At 42.0% G+C, this 22,134-nt stretch overlaps 2 protein-coding genes across 4 annotated transcripts in view; one reads left to right on the plus strand and one right to left on the minus strand.

Moving 5' to 3' along the window:
- The window catches only part of PTER (phosphotriesterase related), a 73,699-nt gene extending 60,490 nt beyond the window's left edge, over positions 1-13,209 (plus strand). For 2 of the 3 annotated variants that reach the window (XM_058669294.1, XM_058669295.1), the window contains 2 exons: positions 4,464-4,604; positions 10,506-10,967. In XM_058669294.1, coding sequence (XP_058525277.1) covers positions 4,464-4,604; positions 10,506-10,716 — 352 coding nt within the window. In that variant the 3' untranslated portion in view covers positions 10,717-10,967. Of the gene's footprint in view, positions 1-4,463; positions 4,605-10,505; positions 10,968-12,757 lie in introns of those variants that run through there. The other variant, XM_058669296.1, reaches the window with a different exon arrangement.
- A 340-nt stretch (positions 13,210-13,549) lies between these two features.
- C1QL3 (complement C1q like 3) lies at positions 13,550-21,031 on the minus strand. Its single transcript, XM_004578585.4, has 2 exons — positions 20,161-21,031; positions 13,550-14,506 (listed from the first exon to the last, which is right to left on the minus strand). The coding sequence occupies exons 1-2, from the start codon at positions 20,746-20,748 to the stop codon at positions 14,327-14,329; spliced, it is 768 nt and encodes a 255-aa protein (XP_004578642.1). The 5' UTR covers positions 20,749-21,031; the 3' UTR covers positions 13,550-14,326.
- Positions 21,032-22,134: the final 1,103 nt, after the last annotated feature.

Here is a 22,134-nt window from a genome sequence, read left to right on the forward strand (position 1 = left end):
TGGGGATCCTATCACTAAGGACCAGTAAAAATAATGATAATTACAGAAGTGGTGTTAAGCCTAGCAGTCCTGACTCCAGCTTTCTGCTAAAACACACCCTGGAAGGTAGTGGTGCTGGCTCAGGGACTTAGGTTCCTGCCACTTGTAGGAGAGACCTAGATTGAGTTCCTGGTTTCAAGCATCTGGCTTTTACCTGGCCCACATCAAAACAGCACTGTGGATCACCCATGTGGGCATTTGGGAAGTGAAACTGAGGAAGAGATTCTTTCTCTCTATCCCCCTCTCTCCTCTCTGCCCCACAACTCAATGAACTAAAAAATGTTTAAATGACAACAATGATTACATATCAAAAGTTCTTCAAGTTCTTCAATCAAAGTTCTATGCATTTTTATTCATAGAGGTGCTGGCACTTTGGCATAACTGGTTAAGCTGCCACTTGCAATACCAGCAGCCCATATAAGTACCAGCTGCTGCACTTTTGATCCAGTTACTAATACACCTGAGAAACCAGTGGGTAATGGCCCACATACCTTGGCCCCTGCTGTCCATGAGAGAGACCCAGATGGTGCACCAGGTTTCTGGCTTCAGCATGATCCAACCTTGGCCGTTATAGTCATTTGGGGAGTGAAATAGTGGATGGCAAATCTCTCTCTGTGCAACTCTGTCTTTCAGTAATCAAGTCTTTTTAAATTTACAGAAAGTGGAGTTAAGAGAGAAGTTTATCTTAATGCAAAAAAATCTGAAAACCATACCATACATTTGAAGCATCTGGAAAGTTCATGAAAAATATGAATTCTTTTTAAAATAGGCATAGACTACAAAAGGTTTTAGTTTCTGGAAGAAATTATGACTGCAACGCTAACATTCTTAATCTGTTTATCTTATTTATTTGAGATGCACAGAGAGGGAAAGAAACATAGATATTTTTTGTTTACTGGTTCACTCCCCAAATCCAATGGCCGGGACTGCATGTGCTAGGCTGAAACTGGGAGCCCACTTAGCCTGAGTCTCCACATGGGTGTCAGGGGCCCAAGTAATTGAGTCATCACCTGCTACTTCCAGGATGTTATCTGCAGGAAGCTGGTCTGGGGAATGGAGCTATACTTACCTGGCAGGGGAGATACCATGATCACGGGAAATGGAGCTGGGACACCAATCAGGTGCTGTGATAAGGAACACAATGTGCCAAAGAGTATCGTAAGCACTGTGCCAAACGCTTTGGGTTGTTCCTAACAGCAAATTTGTCCATATCTGTTTTTCAACAGCATGTTTCTAATGTCCAAAATATCAGATTAATTCTTTTCATTCCAAATACACCTTTTCCTCTACCTGTGACTGAAGATTTTAAAGGTATTTTTCAGAGGGACCATTTCCTTAAGAATCACACCCATTCGTGTATGTTCTATGGGATGAGAATTTCCAGGATTCCTTTTGAAACTTACGTATGTGGATGAATCTCACTGAACAATGTTAGTATTCCTCTAGAAAGAAATTTCTGCCTCTGGTAACATTTTCAGGTAACATTTACAGTGTAGGTAATGTGCCTGTATTTTTGACATCTGAAAAATTGAGTTCCTCCGGTCTCCATTCCTCAAGTGGATGAGGTTTTTCTAAGACCCTGTGGCTACCCTAATGCCTTGAGAAGCCATTGGTAGGTTGTAAGCAGAGGAGAGACCTGGCGTGACTTAGGTGTGGAGGTGACACTCCACTGCATTTACAGCACACTGTAAGGCAGATGAAGCAGAAGCTGGGAGAGCAGTTGGGAATCTGTTGCCACGATCTTATGTGAGATGATACTGATTAGGACCAGATGGATGACAAAGGACATAGCTGAATTATGGCTGCATTTTGAGAAGTGGTCCAGAAGGATACCCTGAGGTTTTAAATGTGAAGTGTATGAGGAGAAAAATAGCTAAGGATGATTGCAAGATTTTGACTTGAGCATCTAGAATGGAATTGACATCAACTAAGACAGGGAATGGTGTTGAAATAGTCAATTTGGGGAGTAGATGAGGAATTCACTTTTGGACACGTTGAGGATGAATTTTCCATTAGACATTTAATCAGGCAACTGGTTGCACAAGTTTGGGTGCCGAGAGAGAGGACTGATCCAGTGCTGAATGCTCTGTGGCCCTGGGTGTCTACAAAGGGCTTAGGGCAGTAGGAAGCTCATGGGATGCTAGGAAGCAATGGTCATGTTCATCGAGTTGCTTCTCCTTGACCACTAATCATTCCAGTTATCCAAAATGACCATATAGGTCTAATACTGCTTATGAGATGTAGTGACAGTCTAGCCTTCACAAGCAAAAACGTTCGCAAGCACATCCTTTTCACCTTTTTGGACTTTTCACTCCCTACCACTTCTGGAATAGCTTTGGTGATAGTAATTCCCCATGTTTATGGTGTGTTTTGAGGATATATTGTAGATAGTAAGATAATCAAATGTCAAAATTAATATGTGCACATCGATGTAGTTCTGAAAAATGCCGTTTAAGTAAAACAGTATTTAGCAAGAAGGGAATTCATATGTATATGATGGTTAAGAGAGTTAGTTCCAACCTTGAAATGAATTTTAACTGTGTATCACTTTGGGTATCTAAGTTTTTTTGAGTCGCAGTTTGTCATCTGTAAAACTGAGACTAGGTATGGATAATGGAGAATATCGAATGAAATAATAATTGTAAAACACTTACAGTTATTCCTGACATGTAGTATGTTCTTATAGTTGTCAGAGGCAACATGGCTTTACATATCCTATGGGCTTTTTACAAAGTCCAATTGCTCTATATGCCTCTTTACATTCAGAAAACACAGTCTCAAAGCATTAGCCCAAAAGAAGGAAAAAGATACTAGGAGGAGGAGAATCCGATCCAACCTGCTACAGGTGCTTCTTTCCCCTCCCAACTTCCCACTTAGTACCTAGCCGATATTAGGTAATTAACAAACTGAATTACCTCAATTGGTCAAGTTTAATTGACTTAAAAGAAAAATACTAAATGTGCCTTTTCTCCCTTATGTTAATTGTACATATTTTTAAAGTGTAATCCTTTGGGGGAAAAACGGAATGCGTTTACTGTAGAAAAATGCATATTCTGTAACTTATTAATTTAGGAGATAAAAGGTAGCCTCTGTGGTAAGAAGGTGGAAAAGAAGTAGTATTACCAGATGATAGCAAAGAAAGAATGCACGTGTTACAGCATGAAGAAAAAAGTTCTTTTAAACTCCTTACCTAAAACAACACTGTGAGCTTTAAGCCATGCTAAATTGGTGGGTGGAATAAAAAAAGAGTCTCCTCCGGTATGATAACTCTGAGTGAAAATCAATGGTCAACTCCCTGGAAGCATCACAGAAAAGCAGAAATATCTGGAACCTGGGACATGTAGAAGCTTTATTGGTCCTCCTGTGAGTTGGAGGAAGTGCTTTGAAAATATTTCAGACCTCTTAGAAGCAGATTTGCACACAACATAATGGCTCTTTAATCCTTGCATCCCGGAGTTGCCAAAGTAATAGACTATCAGCATGGATAAAAATGCCTAATGAGTCAGCCAGTGACTGGCATTATCAGTGTGCCTTCTTTCCATGGGGACTTCTAGTAAGATATTTGTATTCTGCCTTATTTTTCTATATGATTGAATCTCTATGGTGATGTGTGGGTACCTGAATGTATCCTTTTTACCTGTTACTACCTAAATTCCCTGAGATAGCCTACACCTTTACCTTTCTCTACTTTCTTGCCTGTACTAATCTTGCACCTCTCTCCTTCCCATCCGTTTACACTGTCTTAAATCATAAAATAGAGATGTTTTTAACACAATAACTATTCCAGTGAGGACACCTATATAATTTATTATGAAATAATAATTTTTCTCTCAAATGCTAAGAAATATAATATAAACATAAATATCTCTATTAGTATGGATATTTTCTTTAAAAGTTGGAGAGATGTTCAGAAAGGCTATGGAATCTGTTTCAGAATCATTTCACAATCCTTACAAGAAAATTGCTGCTCTCCAGTGAAGCTTTCCATTTTATCCAGATTAGTATTACCTAATTTACGAGACCTCGTGGCAGACTTCCTTGGATGGTTTCCATAGTCCACAGCAGTCCCTTAGCGAATCAAAATGTACCCTCGTATGGATTTTCAAATATATGCGGAACATGTCCTGCAAATGATTCTGAAGGAGAATTACAAAGCTGATTCTCAGTAATGGCAGCATAATTAAAATAAGTATGTAATTCCCAAGTATTTTAGAAGAGTAATCTCTCTTGCGGACGAGTAAATTCTATTTCTGGGAATAAGTTGAATTTATGATTTTAAAGTCACTTCCAAGAGCCAATTCAAAAGTTATGTTACCTAAACTATAATCTAGTACAATGTGGTCCTAAAACTTGTAATCCATATGTTTTTGGAAAGTATGGAAAATATTATATTCATCATAATATGTCTGTCTTATTTTCTCTAGGACTATACTTGACAAGAAGGAGCTGCTGGAATTTGCTCAGCTTGGCTGTTACTTGGAATATGATCTCTTTGGTACTGAAGTCCTTAATTACCAATTCAACCCAGATATTGACATGCCTGATGATAACAAAAGAATTAGAAGGTAAATATGATGAAATCTCTCATGGAATTTCCTTTTACCAGCCCTTTTTGATTACCGTATCTGTTTGAGTATTAGCAAAGATTCAGAAAACAGTAAGCAGACCGAACCACAGACTTACAGTATATCTGTGCTGTTTCCGAGAGAAAATCTCTATATATTATTTCCAGGAGAAAATGAGTCATCCTAAGTAGGCTAAAGCTTAGCAGAGCCTTAGAAGTTCAGTGCAGATGTGCAGCTGACAAGACACACAGATGATACTCAGCCCCTGCCTTGAGAATAAGAGAACAAAAGACATTTTCTTCCGTTTACCCCAAATAAAATGAGTTGACCACATGAAAATCTTAACTTCCTACAAGTAGTATTCAAAATCCTTTAGTTAAAGCACTCATTAGCAAGTGATTGCGGTTTAATCGCTTAAAGTATGACGTCCCCAGACCAAACAGCATACAGAATATAACTTCCAAAAATTGTGTAATTTGTGCTGAGAGCGAACAGTTGTAGGAAACATTCACTCAATCAAGTGGGATGTTTCAGGAATCCAAGATGGCTACCTGGCTTAGTATTGGTCATATCGTTATATGATGATTTAATGAATCAGGTTAGAGAATATCAGCATGTAAATACACTTGGGATTGACATGTAAGACAGTTTAGGAATATCCAAGTATGGCTATCCAGTGGGACCCTAACAGCATGAAGCTCATGGCAGAAATTTGAGCTGAGCACAAATCTAGACACTGTCAATTTGTATGCAATCATTTAAACCATGGAAATGAATGAGACCACTCAGAAAAGAGGATGAGGACAGAGGACCTGGGGACACAGAATGTAAGAGATGGCGTCAGGATTAATTACTCAAAGAAAGGTCAAGAAGTTTCCTAAGTGGTAATATCAGGGGAAGATGTTTTCATGGGAGCCAATGAGAGGAATGTATACTATGGAATGACTTGACATTTCTAACATATGGTTAAAAAAAAAGAAAGAAAAAAAGAAATTAAGCAATGTAGACTGAAAAGACTCTATTGGATTCCATGATTAGGAAGCTGTCATTTCATTAGAGGAATGAGGAAGAGGTGAGGAAGAGGAAGACATGCAACGATAGATGGAAGTAGGGAGGTAGAACAGAAGCTGGAAGACAACACAGGGACAAAGGATGCTCTCAGTAAGCGTTGAACAGATTATGTGGCTAAGAGCCCAAGCCGAGAAGGGCAGACAGAATACCTGCAGGAAAGCAGTACCATCCCACCTTGCTTCTACTGCATTTATATGAAATCCATTTTGCAACATTTTTATCTGAGTGTTCAATAGAGACTGACTTTAAGAAGTCTGAAATGATAAGAAATACAGGGCAAGGCCCCTAAGGGAATGCTTCTAGATGGAATCTGGGACGCAGATGCAAAGGTGGCTTCTCCATACAAAGATGTTTTCTCCATTGAAATGATGGTACACAAAGCAAGCAGTGGTGTGAATGCTGGGTGAGAGGCACAGGAAACGCAAGGCACACAGTGTGTGTTCTCTGGTGTCCTTGTGAGGCAGACCTGGTAGTGGGCTCAGAAAAGGAACTTGTGGAAGAGTAAGAAGGCCAGAGATGACTGTTAAGTCTATGAGACAGCTGCTGATAGATCATGTGTGAGAGACAGCTCAGGACCGGAAGTCACAACTGCCAGACATTGTGTTGGCACTGATCCTCATGATTCGATGATTGTTTTGCCAAATAATATTGTTGGGTAGAAGTGGAAACTGCCCTCAGAAAGAGCTAGGTTTGGGATTTTATCTGAAAGATATGGTTGATCGACAGGGGAGCAGAGGAGAGAATTAAGATTAGCAGAGAAGAGGGAGACAGGAAAGGGGAGAGAGGCATAAGTAGATATATGGGAATGACATACAGGGAAGATAACTGGAAGGTGTAATGAAGGGAGGGTAGAAGCAGTTGAGTGGGAAAAGTAGAAAGAAGTGACGTAATCAGAAAGGGGTACTGGAGATTGGGACTTCATTGGAGGAGCTGTTCATAATGACAAGGACTGGAATTTGGAATGGGACTCAACAAAACTGAAATTGAGTAGTGATATTCAGAAACCATGAGGCTCACACATCACTGGCTAAATATACACACAATCTTGTGGGGAAAGAAGATCTCAAACCAAGGTCACTAGAGGGACATCCTGAGGACCGACTCTTGCCCTGTGTCTGAACTTTTCTGTCGCTGGGCCTTATGCTGCTCTTGTGACTTGAAATTCCTCTTGAGGACTTCATTAATGGTAAAATCTCATTAGGGAGAGCTACTCCATACATGTTCCACTAGTTATGGGAGGCCAGTGGGGAGTCAACTGTTCCTGAGCACACTGCTTCAACAGACTTGACCAATGGAGCTGGCTCTTATTTTGTGGCTTTGTTCCTTGAAAAGCAGACTTATTATTTCCATTTTGTTTGTCTCCTTTGCTTTATGATCTTAATGCATTTGCTTAGGGGTACCGTACGGTACCTACTGGTTTGTGCCATACTCAGAAGCAACTGTTTCTTGTCATTAGGCAGCTGGAATTTGAAAAGGGATGATAAGGTTGGTCTTTCTCATCTCTCATGATCTCAAAAATATGCTTTACTCATGAGTTCCCATAGCACATATTTAAAAAATAGATTTTATTTTTATTGGAAAGGTAGATTTATAGAGCCCACATGGCCACAGCCAAGTTGATCCGAAGCCAGGAGCCAGTAGCTTCTTCCAGGTCTCCTACACATGTGCAAGGGTCTAAGGTTTTGGACCATTCTTTTACTGCTCTCCCAGGCCATAAGCAGGGAGCTGATAGGGAAGTGGAGTAGCTGGGATATGAACCGGCACACATTTGGGAACCTGAAACAGGCAGGGTGAGCACTTAGCCACTGAGCCACTGCACCGAGTCCCACAACATACATTTTGGAAATCGGAGTGTGTACTCAGGATCTGCTTCATTTTTCGAATCCCCTTGATGGCAGTGAGCTGTATCTTTTACATCCCTGTGCTTTCTTGTGAAGCTCCCAGACCTTGTGGAACAAGAGAAAAGGGAATCTCTGAAGGAGAATCTGTAAAGGAGGCATGGGGAGCGGTGATTAGTGGCTCTCCTAGCACTTCTCAGTGCTTTCTGGCAATTAGTTCAAGAGCAAGAGCATCATTTTAGTCATTTTTAAAATTTTGCAAAGTGTAAATATCCTGTCTGTATTGCAATACATTAAAATTATACATATAATATGTGCGTGTGTATATGATGTACACTATTATATGTGTATCTGTGTATATGTATGTGTACAAATATGCTTAATCCTCCTTAAATCTCAGCCCTGCCTTGGCTCACTGTCCCACGGGCCCGGCAACTTGATTTTCGTCATTCATCTATAGTCCATTTCTGAGCCATACTCATCCTGCAGTAGTGGAACACAAGAACAGGGAAGCAGGCTTCTGCCTACCTCTGGTTTTCAGCACCAGAAATTGTGCGTCTAACACCTGTTTTCAATCTTATGCTCCATTTCTCAAATCTTATTATATCTCTGCCTTTTCACACTTTGTAGTCGCTCTCTAATATTTGTTTGCAAAACATTAACTCATTTGTAATGCTATAATTACCATGGCTTTTTGTCTTTTCATCTGTAGTGGTTCCTCCCTTCTGGCAGCATCTCTGTAACTCTTGTGTTTCTAAACTATGGCACATTATGTGAGAATCTCTTGATGTAGGTACTATCAGGTATGGTTCCTTTACAGTCAGGATGTAATTGTATTTCTGGAGCCATGATAGTATGTTTCTCCTGATATAGCTAACCTCCAGATACTTGACTTAGTGAGTTTTAAATGTTCTTGTTCTTCAATAAGGGCATTTCATCCCCTGTATTCTTCCCTCATTGCTTCACAATCTGATGAGTGTGTGTTTCAAGATGTACTAAAGATCTTAGAGAAATATGCATAAATGCCTTTATGGGAATGAGATGACACAATTATCAGCAAAGGAGAAGAGATTGAAAACTTTGGAATATGCTCAGAAAATATGAGAGTGATGGTATATCCCAGAGGCTCCCAGGTTGTGATACTCCTTTGAGATTGTGGGTCAATATTTGTCATAATAAGGTTCCGTGAGATTCACGCACTTAGTCAAATCTCTTTTCAAAATTGATCATCGACTGCCGTTGGATAATCCATTTAAGTTTGTTCGTAACTGCAGAAGTTTATAGCATTGTGTGTATTTCAGGGCACCAGTTATTTCGGTGACCCTGGTGGCATCGTATGCACATCTGCACCAGACATAGGGCACACGTGGCGTGCTGGCTTAAGCACCTACCTTGGCTCTTCTGTTCCAGAATGCTGTCCCTTTGGCTTGCAAGCGCTAGATCTAATCTTCAGTTCTAATTCATCATAAAGGATATGTTCTTAGAGGGCAGAGCTTTGTGCTGGAGTGATTCTGTGAGTCGTGTCTCACATTTGGCCAACCATGGGAGCTATTAAATATGACTCATACACTAGAATACCAAGAGGTGCTATTGAAACAAGGAGGATACCTTTCAAATAATCAAGCCCTGGAGGAAAGCGCCAGTCTTCCCTCTAGATCTACTTGGAATGTAGACACTAACAAAAATGCACAAAGAATCTCAGAGCAGATCTATTGTCACAAATTGCTTCTTCTGCCATCAGAGACCAGTGGGAGTCAGGACAGACACTGCCCAGTGTCCAGACACATAAGGATGGTGACTGTCAGGAGGTGACTCAGAGAGCAGATTATAGCATTTGACAAAACATAGAGGACTGCATTTTTACACAATAATCAGGGAACTGTTCTTTAGTGAATTTAGACCATGAAAAGCCATGAATTTAAAGAAATAGGTGATTATTTCAGCAATTTTGTTGACATAGATGGAAGTGAGAGTTGATTTTAATTGGTCAGGGCCCAGCACAATGTCTCGATTGGCTAATCCTCCCTCTTCAAGCACTAGGATCCCATACGGTTGCTGGTTGGTGTCCTGGCTGCTCCATTCCCCATCCAACTCTGCTTGTAACCTAGAAAAGCAGTAGAGGATAGTTCAAAGCCTTGGGACCCTGCAGCTGCATGGGAGGTCTGGAAGAGGCTCTGGGATCTTGGCTTCAGATTGGCTCAGCTCTGGCTGTTGTGGTCCCTTGAGGTGTGAAACAACAGATGATAGATCTTTCTCTCTGAAAATCTGCTTTTCCAACAAAAATAACTAAATCTCAATAAAAAAAATTATTGATCAAGTTAATCTGATACTCAGATTCTATACTAAGTTCCTGTAGATTTCAAAAGGACAAATATTCAAATCACAGACGTTCCCCTGTCAACTTTTCCCCAAAGACAGCAGAGCTGCTTAGCACGCAACTTCATTTTGCAAACCGACTGTTTTCCATGTTTGTTTTTGTTTTGCTCTCAGAGCATTTGACTGGCAGGAAGATTCCTTTTGTTTTTTACTATTATAAGCACAAATATCTATCGATTTTTTTTTCCTACTGGATAAAAGGGGAGAGTAAGAATAACATCTGAAAAATAGCCCCACCAAGAGAGGCTCTTTAGAGAGAAGAGAGCTGAATATAAATCCAGAAGTTATTTAAGTGAGATGCTGGAGTGGTCTTTCATTTCAACTGGCACATCCTATTACAAGCTATCTTTCATGCAGCATTTCCAGGCATTGTCATCAACATCACAGATTAGAAATTTCTGTGTGCACAGAATAATGATTGTGTTCCTAGTAGGATGCAGTAATATCTTTATCATCAGCACACAATGTTTATTAAGGGTCTCTCAGTACACATGCCACAGGGGCAGGCAGTATCTTCATGACAAAGCAGAAGGGGTTCATGAGTGAAAAGTTGAAAGTACCCAGAAAATCCGAAATGTGAGATGAATGCCATATAATGAGTTAACATTTTTCACAGGGTGCGTCTCCTGGTGGAAGAGGGCTATGAAGAGCGAATCCTGGTGGCCCACGACATACATACCAAGCATCGGCTGATGAAATACGGAGGTCACGGCTATTCTCACATACTCACAAACATTGTTCCCAAAATGTTACGTAGAGGTATCACTGAGAAAGCACTTGATAAGATACTAATAGAGAACCCTAAGCGATGGCTGACTTTCAAGTAGGATGGCTACTGATGAGTTCAAACTGTGAGTGCAAAACTTACAGAGAACACTGAGTGATTTCAGATCCACTGTGAGATATTAATCAGAGCTATACAGGACTAATGACTGATTATCTCCTTCTTTGGAAAAGAGTTTGCCTTCTCTGAATCTGGGTAACTCTGACACCTGCTCCTCCGTGAAGTTACTGAGGCTCGTTGTGCCCTATTGTTTACCCTTAGCAAAGGAAATAAAAAAAGAACCTGTTTGTAGAAGATGATTCAAAGTCTGTATGTCCTAAATGGAGTTTGTGTTTCTGCAACCCCCACCTCTCTGCACAATCTATCAGCTGCACTACTTGAGAAAATTGTTAATGCTTCTAGTTAAATTACCCCCTTCTGGAGCAGTGTGGTGTTTCTTGTAATATTGATGATTCCACTAATTATCCTACTGTTCTTTAAGTAATGCTTAATGAGTAATATGGCACTTTAAAATAGCTTTTGCCACAAGGGAAGTTAAATTTTCAGACTCCCCTCCCTCCAAGGATATGGTAGTATAATTACAAGTTCACGACAATAAAAATATTTTGAAAGATACATTATATGCTATCAAATCTTCTACTTATACTAAAACAGTTTTGATGCTTTTGGCTTTCTGGTATCCACTTTTGCTGTAGATTTTGCTGTATTTTACAAAGTTTATATAATAATGCATAACAGGTGCCAGTACTGTGGCAGAGTAGGTAAACTTGCCACCTGCAACACTGGGATCCCATATGGATGCCCAGGCTGCTCCACTTCCAATCCAGCTTCCTGGCTAAAAAAAAAAAAAAAGAAAAGAAAAGAAAGAAAGAAAGAAAAAGAAACACCTTGGAAAAACAGCAGAGGATCGCCCCATAGCCTGGGCCCCTGTCACCCACCTTGGAAACCTAGAAGAAACTTCTGGCTCTTGGCTACAGCTTGGCCCAGCCCCAGCTACTGCAGCCTTCTAGGGAGCAAATCAGTGGGTGGAAGATCTCTCCCCCTCACTCTCTCTCTGTCTGTCTTTCCCTCTCTCTGTGTAACTCTTTCTAAATAAATAAAACAAATAACAGAACTGAATCACAGAAATCCAATCATTAAAATTCAAAATATATTACATAAGATAGTTTAATGAATCATTACATTTATAATAACAAAGGCTACAATTTAATTAATTCATAAGAGAAAATGCAAAAAAGATAAATGGTTTCCATATATATGTATATTCCATATATATATATATGTATATATATATATTCCCTTTATTTCTTTCACCTTTTATTTGCGTTTTCCTTGGGCCTTAGCAGAGAAAATAATGCTGATTTATCTAAAGAAAAGGTCAGATCTACTGGAAATGACAGTCCAATGCTAGAGCATACTCTGTAAAAGGTATCAAGCCCTGATATTTTGTGTAAATAAAGTGTTTTTTTAAAGTCTCACTCAAACCCCTCAGTTGATAAACCACTACTGTTAATAATTAATCTTTTAACTGAATGCCCACCCTGTTGTCTGATACCTTAAAAACAATATCAAAAACTTTACTGCCAATTCGTCTTTGAAAAATATACATTGTTAAATCAAAATAAGATCCACTGCAATTCATTTATGAATTCTTACCTATCAAGAAGGCGAATAATCATTATTCTTGATGAATGAGCTAAGTGTAATCAGAAATCACACCAGTTGCTCAGACCGAGGCATTTCAATAACAAACAACACCTTCAGCTGGGAACACCGTGCACAACTCTTGGAAAGCTGAAGTTTGCTAAATGAAAGCTATCTCAGCTGATCAAAGATGATAAGTTTTCTGTGTATTAGAACAGAAAGTACCAAAGAGGAATGAGCCAGGAGAACTAACCAATTTCTTTAAATGAAAAAATGCTAAATATCCTTCACCAGTTAATGAGCAGATTTTTAAATCTCTGTTTTTGAAATCTACTTGTCAAAGAGTCGTCAAAGGCAACTGAAAGGGGAACAGATTTTTCAATGTAACTGGATGTTGCGTGATAGGACATATCAACATGCATTTTTAATCTTCTCCTCAGATTAAAAAGATGGCTTTTGGCAGTGCATTGTAACCAGAGAGGAAGGATTTGCAAGACTCTCAAAATCTACTTTGCTGTCAGCTTCAATTCACCTGAGAAAAAAGAAAACAATGATAACTCAAATGCATAGAATTCATTGATGTTGCAAAGGAGAGCCACTTTGCTTCTGCAGTCCTGACATGAACGCTCTCCCACAGAATGCAGTGACTGTATCGAGTGGCGTCTGGTCATAGAGCAGTCATCACCTGAACTTCCATACATGTGACATGTAGGGCATCCGAACCTAATAAGATGTCATTTTCTGGATCACTTGAAGAGAAATCATATTAATTATTTTACAACTTCATATATTTTGGTCATCCAAACTGTATTCCAACCCCAAATAAATCAGATGATAATACATATGTGTGTGCACATACACAGACCTTTTGAAATTAAATGTTTGAGGGGCATATAGGCAGTGTGTCTTATTTTCACTAAAGCTATACATACATATATAATTTCATCATATATATGTATCTAAATGTGTTTGGGGAGGAGGTATTTGTATAAAATATATCCATTTTGTTGTCATACTGGGTATATATGAAATTGTATTAATTTTGAAATAACCGCAGGCCACAGACTTGGAGTAACTGTTGCAGGCCTTACTTAGTGTCCCCTTGGTGATGCATGCAGTAGCTCAAATTAAACCTTTGTGCATTGGGTGATGAATAATCTTTTATTCCAAAGAAGGCAAAAGCCTTAGTCTGATTTAATACCAAAGAATAAATTTTTCTGACTTTCCACGTAAGTCTAAATGTACTCTATTGACAAAATGGACACATAGGGAATTTTCTAAATACTAGACATAATTACACATTTTTCACACTTAGAGGGTAGTCCTATGATACAATTCCAGTGTCTATTTTTAGGAACTATCACCAGAAAAGAAAATTCATAAGAGAAAGAAAATGTGAAAATGAGCATAGGCTTGGGGATTCCCCCATATCCAGAAAATTCCAGGTTAAGGCTTGAAGTTGAATCATTTCCAGGTCTAGGTCTAAAGTCTACAAGAGTACAAGGCAAACAATTTCTTTGGGAACAAGCAGCATCATTTCAATTAGACCTTCTCCTTTAGGGGGAAAGCATTCCTCCCCACACTATGAATAGACTCCAAGGATCATCATAAGCAAGGAAACTCACAAGAATGAAAGCTGACACATGGATCAAAGCAGCACGATCACAGTACACCAAGGTATCCTATATATGGAAGAAATAATTCAGTGTGTTAGATTTCTCTATAAAAATGTGTGATCTATATAGGACTTCATTCACATGGACACTAACAATAAGGAGTATTTGCTTTGGCGGTAGTGGATCACACATCTGCTTATCTTGCTTTAAATATTTTTTTTTTACATAATGTTTCTGAGCGATACAGATGTGAGTCAGGTAGCATTGGATTTCCCCACATATACACAACTGAGGTGCCCTGCCATCGGCTTCCCCTGGGATCCTTGATTCACTGACGTTAACCACACGAATCCAGTGTCCAAACTCAGAATAATGAACTTAGTTTCTGTATTATCAGTCAGCATAAATAATAAATCCAGAAAACGTGCTGTATTTGTTGTTGTTTCCTCCATGGGCTTTCCCACCATCTAATTTGATATAGACTTCATCTCCTGGCTCCAGGTGAAGAACCACACTGTTACTGGCATAGTCGTAATTTTGATCAGCATCTTGTGCAATTGCGCTAGCACGCACCTATGTAAAACAGACAAGAATTAGAGTTGGTGAAAGAGACTTCTTTTTTTTTTTTTTTTTTTTTTTGTCATCCACACATCATCTGCAACAGACTTGCTGCTGTGACATGGAATTTAGCATAGGGAGGCCCATCTTGTCTCCAAGGTAGAGAAGGAATATCTGCAGTACTTTCAATAGTGTTCATGGAAAAGGAGAAAAGAGTGCAGAAATTAGCTCCTTAGTTAAGGGCATTACAGCAGTTTTTCCCTAACTGTACATCATAAAGAATTCATACCAATTCATACTCTTTCTAGCTCACTTCTTCTAATTCCTTGAATCCTTATACCAAGTCACTTTTTGAAATGGAACGCATAGCAGTATTTTACATTTTAATGTAAGCCAAATAACAGTATTCTAAGTGGCTGTGAGTACAGAATTTCATGTCTAACAACAGTTAGTCATCACAATTATTTTTTAAAAATGAGATCTATAGGAAGTAAAGAGCCAGGGACGTACCACTACTGTATAGCAAGAGAAAGGGAAGAACCCCCTTGATTTCAGGCTTTCCACATTTAAACCATGCTCTCTTTAGCAGGCTACTTTAGAAGCTTAACTCGTGTAAAACATCTTTGATAATCACTCTGGTTGTCAGAGTTCTTTATGCTGTTAGTACCTTTTCATCACTTCATTATTGTCTACCCTCACCAAACATTTAATTTGAATATATCCGAAATTTACAGAAGGATCTAAATGTCCATGATTTAAGGTCTCAGATTTCAACATTTTTTTTGATGACATTCTTCAACAGCTTTTGTATTGAGATAATTCTAAACGTGTGGCTTCTTTGAGGATGGGAATTGTTTATAATCTGCTCCTGTTGAGCCTGGGTTCTCATTAGTGAGTTGACAGACATTTGCAAACAGTCAAATTGCCTATCATATCCTGGAATACAGACTTTGTGTCACATCCTCAACTCAAATTAGGTTTCATATTCATTTAGATATATTTGGATTCTGCCTTGGAAAATCTTCCAATAGGCAGGCTTGCATTTGATTTATTTCAGTGACACATCTTCTACTTTGTGGCTTGTTTCTATTCCACTATAATGATATTTCCCCTGAATAACATAGTGAGTGATTTAGTGGTTTGGTAAATCTGCACTATGTAATAATGCATGACTCGGGGTACAATATGCTGGGTTTTATCACTTGGCAAAATGAAGGAAATGAGACATAAGTCAAGAATTCCCATGCACTTCTTTTCAAAATTTAAATGATAGGTTTTCAAATTAAATTTTCATGTGATACATTCTCACATTAATGCTGAAATGTTAAGAAAGGAGAAGGCTCTTTGACACCGCTGAACTTGTAAAGTAACTTGAATGGTATTTTAAAAATTTCTTCTGGATATCATGCAACAAAGGAAAAAGAGGACTTAAAAGGACTTACAATTGCTTCTCAGCGTGTTAATGGGTACTAATAGACTGGAAGCAATATGCCATGTAATTATGTTAAGAAGCTTCAACTCAAATGTATACACCATCAGTGAGATAATCTGTTTGGAACATTAAATAAAAACACAACAGGATTTCATAATATTTCCCAGAAATTAATTATTAGCTTGTAAGAACTAAATGCTTTCATTCATTAATGTCATCAAAGTTACTCATTGCTGGAGAAAACAACCCACACAAGGACACTGCTGTTAGGACCTGAAGTGTTTTCAATGACTGAATTTTTAAAGGATGAGAAAAATCAAAACAGAACAGTAATTATCTATATTACTAATACTTTCATGTTCAATCCATAACATATATCCCTGCTTTTATTAATAACCAGATGCATATTTTTTGATGTGTTGGGTGTGCAGTGTGCTTTCATCTTGCTTTTTCATGAAGGTATTGGAAAACCTGAATACATTAAAATCCCTAGATTTAAAATTAGTAATCTTCAAGAACATATAGTACAATTTTTAGTCTGTAAGGTGTCATCAAAAAGCCAAATAGATGTTACCACTTGAATTGAGTAGGAGTAACCACAGAAGCCCTGCAGGTGCCTTTGGAGTGACTCCACAGGCCAACGAGTCTCCTTGTTCCGTGAATAAAGCCAGTGTGATTGTTTTGCAATGGAAGTAGCTGTTTAAGATTTTAGCCTATACTGTATCATAACATTTTCCCAACTAATTAATTGCCACAGTCTAGTGTACATTTCCATGAAATGAGTTTGCGTGTTCACTGAACACACCCGAAAGGTATAATGGGATTTCCAAGTTCAAGTTCTTAACAGTGCAGCTCAGTGACTTCCACAAATCTTCCTTTAAGGCATCACACTGTTGAGGAAGGTAATGGGTTCACCCTGGTGGCTATTTTTAGTTTCCTAAATGTACACCGATTCTGGCATTTTATCTGAGACTATGGGCATCCTTTTCTCAGCCCCATATACCCCTTTCTACCTCTACATTTGTTTCAGTATCTTTTCTAATTCTAAGTTAACTATTTAGAGTCTGTCTTATCTTTAGTTCATGTTTCTCTGCCCCTGCAAAAATAGTTAATTTGACAAGCAACTAATCTCTCAACTAAATGAACATCAACCCACAATGTATTCATTCTTTCCAACATATTTTAGGTTCACTAGTGCTATAACTAATACAGTCTTAAAAGAAAAAAATGATCTTTAATTATTTTATAGATCTAATCCTGAGACAATTTTAAGATTTTTTAAAAGATATAGTGGCCTATTCTAATGATATTACAGCAATTGTATTGAAATACTATTTATTTCAGATTTTCTACTGAAGTTTACAAATGTTACAAATATTTCCTTTATCAACATAAAGTGATTGGAGTCCATCTTTTATCTTTAATAGGTATTTGTCATGGTCTCTCAACAAATACCAGGATTAAATTCAGGCTGGTGGTTTCATGGGAAATATGAGACCGATAGCCTTTTAAGTGGTATGCCTGTGAGAACGGAATAGGTTGTGTAGTTTTAGCATTATCGAGGATTTACCATTAGAGGCAATATTTATGGTAACATTTGCTAATTTAATTAATTGCTACCGATGTTCTCATGATTCCATCTTCATTATACTTCTGTGGAATCATAAACAAAAGGTTAAGTGGCACGTCAAGTTAATTTACTGGCCTTTGATGCTTCCATCTGTGACCCTGCGTGCAACACAAAGCATAAATAAGATGGCTCTCATCTGATTACAGTCCAGAAGCATCACCGTCTCCCACAGGCAACTGCATTTTTTTGTTTAGTTTTGTGCTTCTTAAAACCCACTTAACAGAACACTGCACTGACATGGATCTCTGGGTTCATGTGTTATAAAAACAAAACAGCTCAGGAGAACACTGCCGTTCTAAGAAGTGATCAGACAAGAGTGTAACTGAAAACAAAGGATCAAGCATTTCTAAAAAATTTATTAAAAAGAGATTTTATTAGATTTCTCATCCACAACTTCCTGCAGACCAGGATGATTCTATTCTAGAGATACAAATTCCTTCACAGTAATATTGTCACAGTCACTTTCTAAAATAGTTCACATGGTATTCAAAAATAAATTGTTTACCACTATGCATTTGTTGGTATAGATTAACCTGTTGCACATCATTTGCAGGAGCAGCAGTTTAATATTGCCAGTGGAAAATATCACACATTAGAAGGGCCACATTTCCCCTTGTCCTCGGGATGTGTGTGCCACAGTGATACAAAAGAGCATTTCATACTGTAAAAAAAAGGAATCATTTTAAAAGCAAAATGCACGTAGGATGCCTACATGGAATGCTGTTCTTGGAATCTTCAAAATAAATACACTGGGGCTGGGCAATGGAGACAGCAACATTGAAACCCCTTGCAAAATGTATTACTCCCTAGTTTTCCATGCAGTTGCAATTTCAGATAGTCTCAAATATGGCTATTTTAGTACGCTTGCTAATAAAACTGGAAGCTTATTCCGTTTTTCCATTGGCACCTCTGCAAGCAAGCTCTGCAGCCTGGAGTATCCCCCAGATCTAGCCTCTGAGCCCATTTGTGAATACAGGAGCTTAGAGGTTGCATACTGAGGTGCAGGCCCTAAACTGTTTTGTTAGGATGACAAGTAGCTCTTTTCTAGGATGGTGGGTCATGTTCTTTTTGGCCATTCACCTCTAATTAACCCACTACTCTGTAAATAGTTGTTGACTGAATATTATTTACATACCTAATAACTAATAAACAACCGTGTCAGTGCCTCCTGGTGGTCATTTTTTCTTTTTGTTCTATGTGTCCCGGGTGGAGTGTGCAGTGAGGTCCTCCACCTGTTTACAGGTGAAGGGGAAGGGGCAGACTTCCGTTCTTTTTCTCCCTTGCACATCTGGGACACCTATCTTTCACTTTTAAAAGACTTCTGACAATGAATGAGGCCTTTGGGAAGGAATCTCGCTTTGAGGATGTTTAGTAGAAGCCCAGGTTATGGCTAAGAAGGCCTGAACTTCCTGGGGTGAGGGGACCCGAATCCCAAGAATAAGGCTTAGGTCAAAGTCACTGCCCATAGTGAGGCCTCGTGACAACAGAGTCAGGCCCATTCTCTGGACACAGCCCACAAGTCGGGCTTCCGGACCCCGTCCCAGGGGCTGCTCATTTGGGCGAACAGAAGATCCGATTCCCCTTTAGGGTGTTATAAACATCATTTTCCTGCTCTAAGAAACCAAACGTGCGATGCATTTCTCAGGCCAACAAACGGCCAGAGCAGAAGATTCGCAGACCCGAGGCCACTGGGGCAGCGCAGTCCTACCGGCAGGGCGAGGGGAAGGGCCAAAATCAAGGCTGGAAAAACTGCGTGGAAAACCTGCGTGGAAAACTCACGCAGGTGCCCGGGAGGTCCACAGCCCCAGAGCTTGGATCTGGTGCCCTTGGGACCACCACCCCCCACCCGCAGCGGTTGCGTGCGTGCGTCTTTCCCTCTTCAGGCAGTTAGTCGGGAGTTTTTTGTTTGGGTGCAAAACGTTCTAGGGCGCAAACCCGCAATCTCAACTTTTTCCTTTTATTACCATCGCCTCTTTCCTCCTCCTCCCTCTGCTTCGAACTAAACAGGAGTATGAGTTTTGAGATTGACTCTGAGTTTCCGGCCCTGGGACGCGCAGCGGCTGCAGGAGCCAGGCGCCACGGCTCACACCTGCGCCACCGCGCCCTGAAAGTGCCCGGTTGGACTCGTTACTTAGGATGCCTTCCTTCCCTCTTGGGGCTGCGTCTAACTCCCTGGAGTTTCTTACCCTGCTTCGCCCATTCCGGGTTCACCACGACCACCACCACCAAGTGCTTCCCATTCCCGGGAATGCCTGGAAAGGACTCCTTGCATTTCTGAGGAGCCCACGGCCGTGGACAGGCTTTCTGCTCCTGGACGCCCCCAGGGCTCCAGGTGGGCTGTGCGGGCGCCCGAGTTCCCCCGGAGGGTCAGGCTCCCAGGGGCGTGCACCGAGTGCGGGGCCCCAGACTGATGGAAACGCCCTCTCCAGGCGCGGGGCGCCTGCCTCCGCCTACGACCCCCGCCTCTCCCAGCTGAGACAGCCGTGTCCCCAGCATCCGTGGCACCTCCAAGCCGGACAGCCGCGCGCTTCCATTTCCTGGGTCTCTACCCTCTCCTCTCGCTTGCACCTTCCCGCGCTCTCTCCCCGCCCTCCCCGCTGCACTCACCTGGTTGTTTTTGCAGAGATCAGCCCACATGCTGGTGCCGTCCCCTCCGCGCATCAGGACGTGGTAGGTGAAGAAGTAGATGCCCGGGATGGAGCAGGTGAACTTGCCAGTAGTGGGGTCGTAGTGGTTTCCCAGGTTGGTGACCACGTCGTCGAACTTGAGCACCTCGTAGCCTTCGTGCTGCCGCTTGAGGCCGGCATAGAAGGCGATCTTGGGCACCGTGCTGTAGGTGGCAGCGCTGATGGCCCCGGCCGCATTCAGGCCGGGCGCCCCGGGCGGGCCCGGTAGGCCTTGGCGCCCTGGCTCCCCCTTCTCTCCCGGGGGCCCCACGGGGCCCGGCGGCCCCGGCTCTCCAGGGGGCCCACGCGGGCCCGCCTTCCCCGGTCTGCCGGCTTCGCCTTTGGGGCCCTGGATGAAGGTAGGCAGGGACTGCATGAGGCCGCGGTCGGGCGTGGCGGCCGTGCTGGGCGCCTTGGTGCCCCCGTAGGGGTCGCAGACCATGCGGCAGGTGCCCAGCATCTCGTAGTGCGCCGACGTGCCGGCCGAGCTCACCAGCACCGGGATGAGGATGACCAGCAACAGCACCATCACCACCCCCAGCGCCCCGGCGGCGATCAGGCGCCTCCTGCTGCCCACGAGCCGGCTCAGCGCGGGGCGATCCTCTTGTCTGCTTTTGGACAAAATTTTGAAGGTTGGGCGGGGACCTCCTCAGAGCCGAAAAACAACCCCCTGAGAACCCCAACTCCCCGGGGCGGGCGGCACGCGCCGGCCGCTCCTGGCCGGTTCCTGCTCCCCCCGGCCGAGGCAGCGACTGGGGAGGGAGCTGGGGCGCCCAGCGACTTGAGCCCAAGTCCTGAGTTGGGGGTGGGGTGGGGGGAGGGGCGCTCAGGGCGCCCTCTCGCCTCCCGCGAGCCCCTTCGCACCTGTGGCTCCTCGGACGCCGGCGCGGCCACCCGGAGGGCAGAGCCAGCCGCCGCCTCTCGAGCTCGTCCCGGCCGCTCACACTTTTATGCCGCCGCTGCCTGCGATCGACTTTCGCGTTTTTGCAGACTGCGCCAGTTCGCACCAACTTTCCGTCTGAAGTTGCCTTTTTCTGCCTCCTCCTTCTCTTCTTTCGCTCGCACTATTCGCCCATCCTCTGCCTTCTCTTTTTTTCCTCTCTCTCTCTCTTTTTCTCCCTCTCTCCCCTGCTCTTCCTTTCGTCTTCTGCTTCCTCTGCAGCCACCACAACTCTTAATCGAAGCTCACCTCCAAAGCCTGGCGATCTCGACCCGGAGCCCTCTCGGGTACCAGGAGTGGCGGTAGTGGCGGACAAGGTGGGCTCGCTGAGGCCGCTCAGGCTGGAACGGAGGAGCGAGCGAGAGAGCGAGCAGCGGCGAGCGTTTCACGGCCGGGAGCGGAGCGCGAGAGAGACTGAACGCAGAATTCTGCCTGGGTACCACCTGCCAGGAGAAGAGGAGGCTGACAAACGCGCGCCGGAGCAATTTATAGGCACCCAAGGCACAGAGGAAGGGGAGCCGCTTTGGCATCTCATTGCAGCATCTGCTCTGCTCATCCCACTCAGAGAGAGTTTGGCATTACTCTGACAATGTGGGATTTTTTTTTTCGGCCTCCCCCCCCCCCACTTTCTGCACATGGATGAACAGTGAGATGCTGAATACTCCCTTGCTGAACCCAGGCAGTGACAGCGCTTTCGCTGGACAGACGTGGGGGAGGGAGAGAGCTGGGCCACAGCTCCAGGACTCAAGGTCATGCCTCAGCCCTCAGTCTCCCCAGCTGCTGGCAGCTCCAGTCGGATGGTGGAGGTGACAGGTGAAAGGAGGGTGGCTGATTGACCACGTTTCTCTCCTGGCTCACCCATCATCCGTGCTTCAGGTGTTTGGGTATTTTTTTCTTCCAAAATGCCACTTTTAACATAAGGAGAGCCCTTTAGAATATTCCACACGGTAGGTGTTATTTATTTAACCTTATGGT

This window comes from Ochotona princeps, chromosome 10 (assembly GCF_030435755.1).
Source record: "Ochotona princeps isolate mOchPri1 chromosome 10, mOchPri1.hap1, whole genome shotgun sequence".
Classification (NCBI taxonomy): Eukaryota; Metazoa; Chordata; class Mammalia; order Lagomorpha; family Ochotonidae; genus Ochotona; species Ochotona princeps.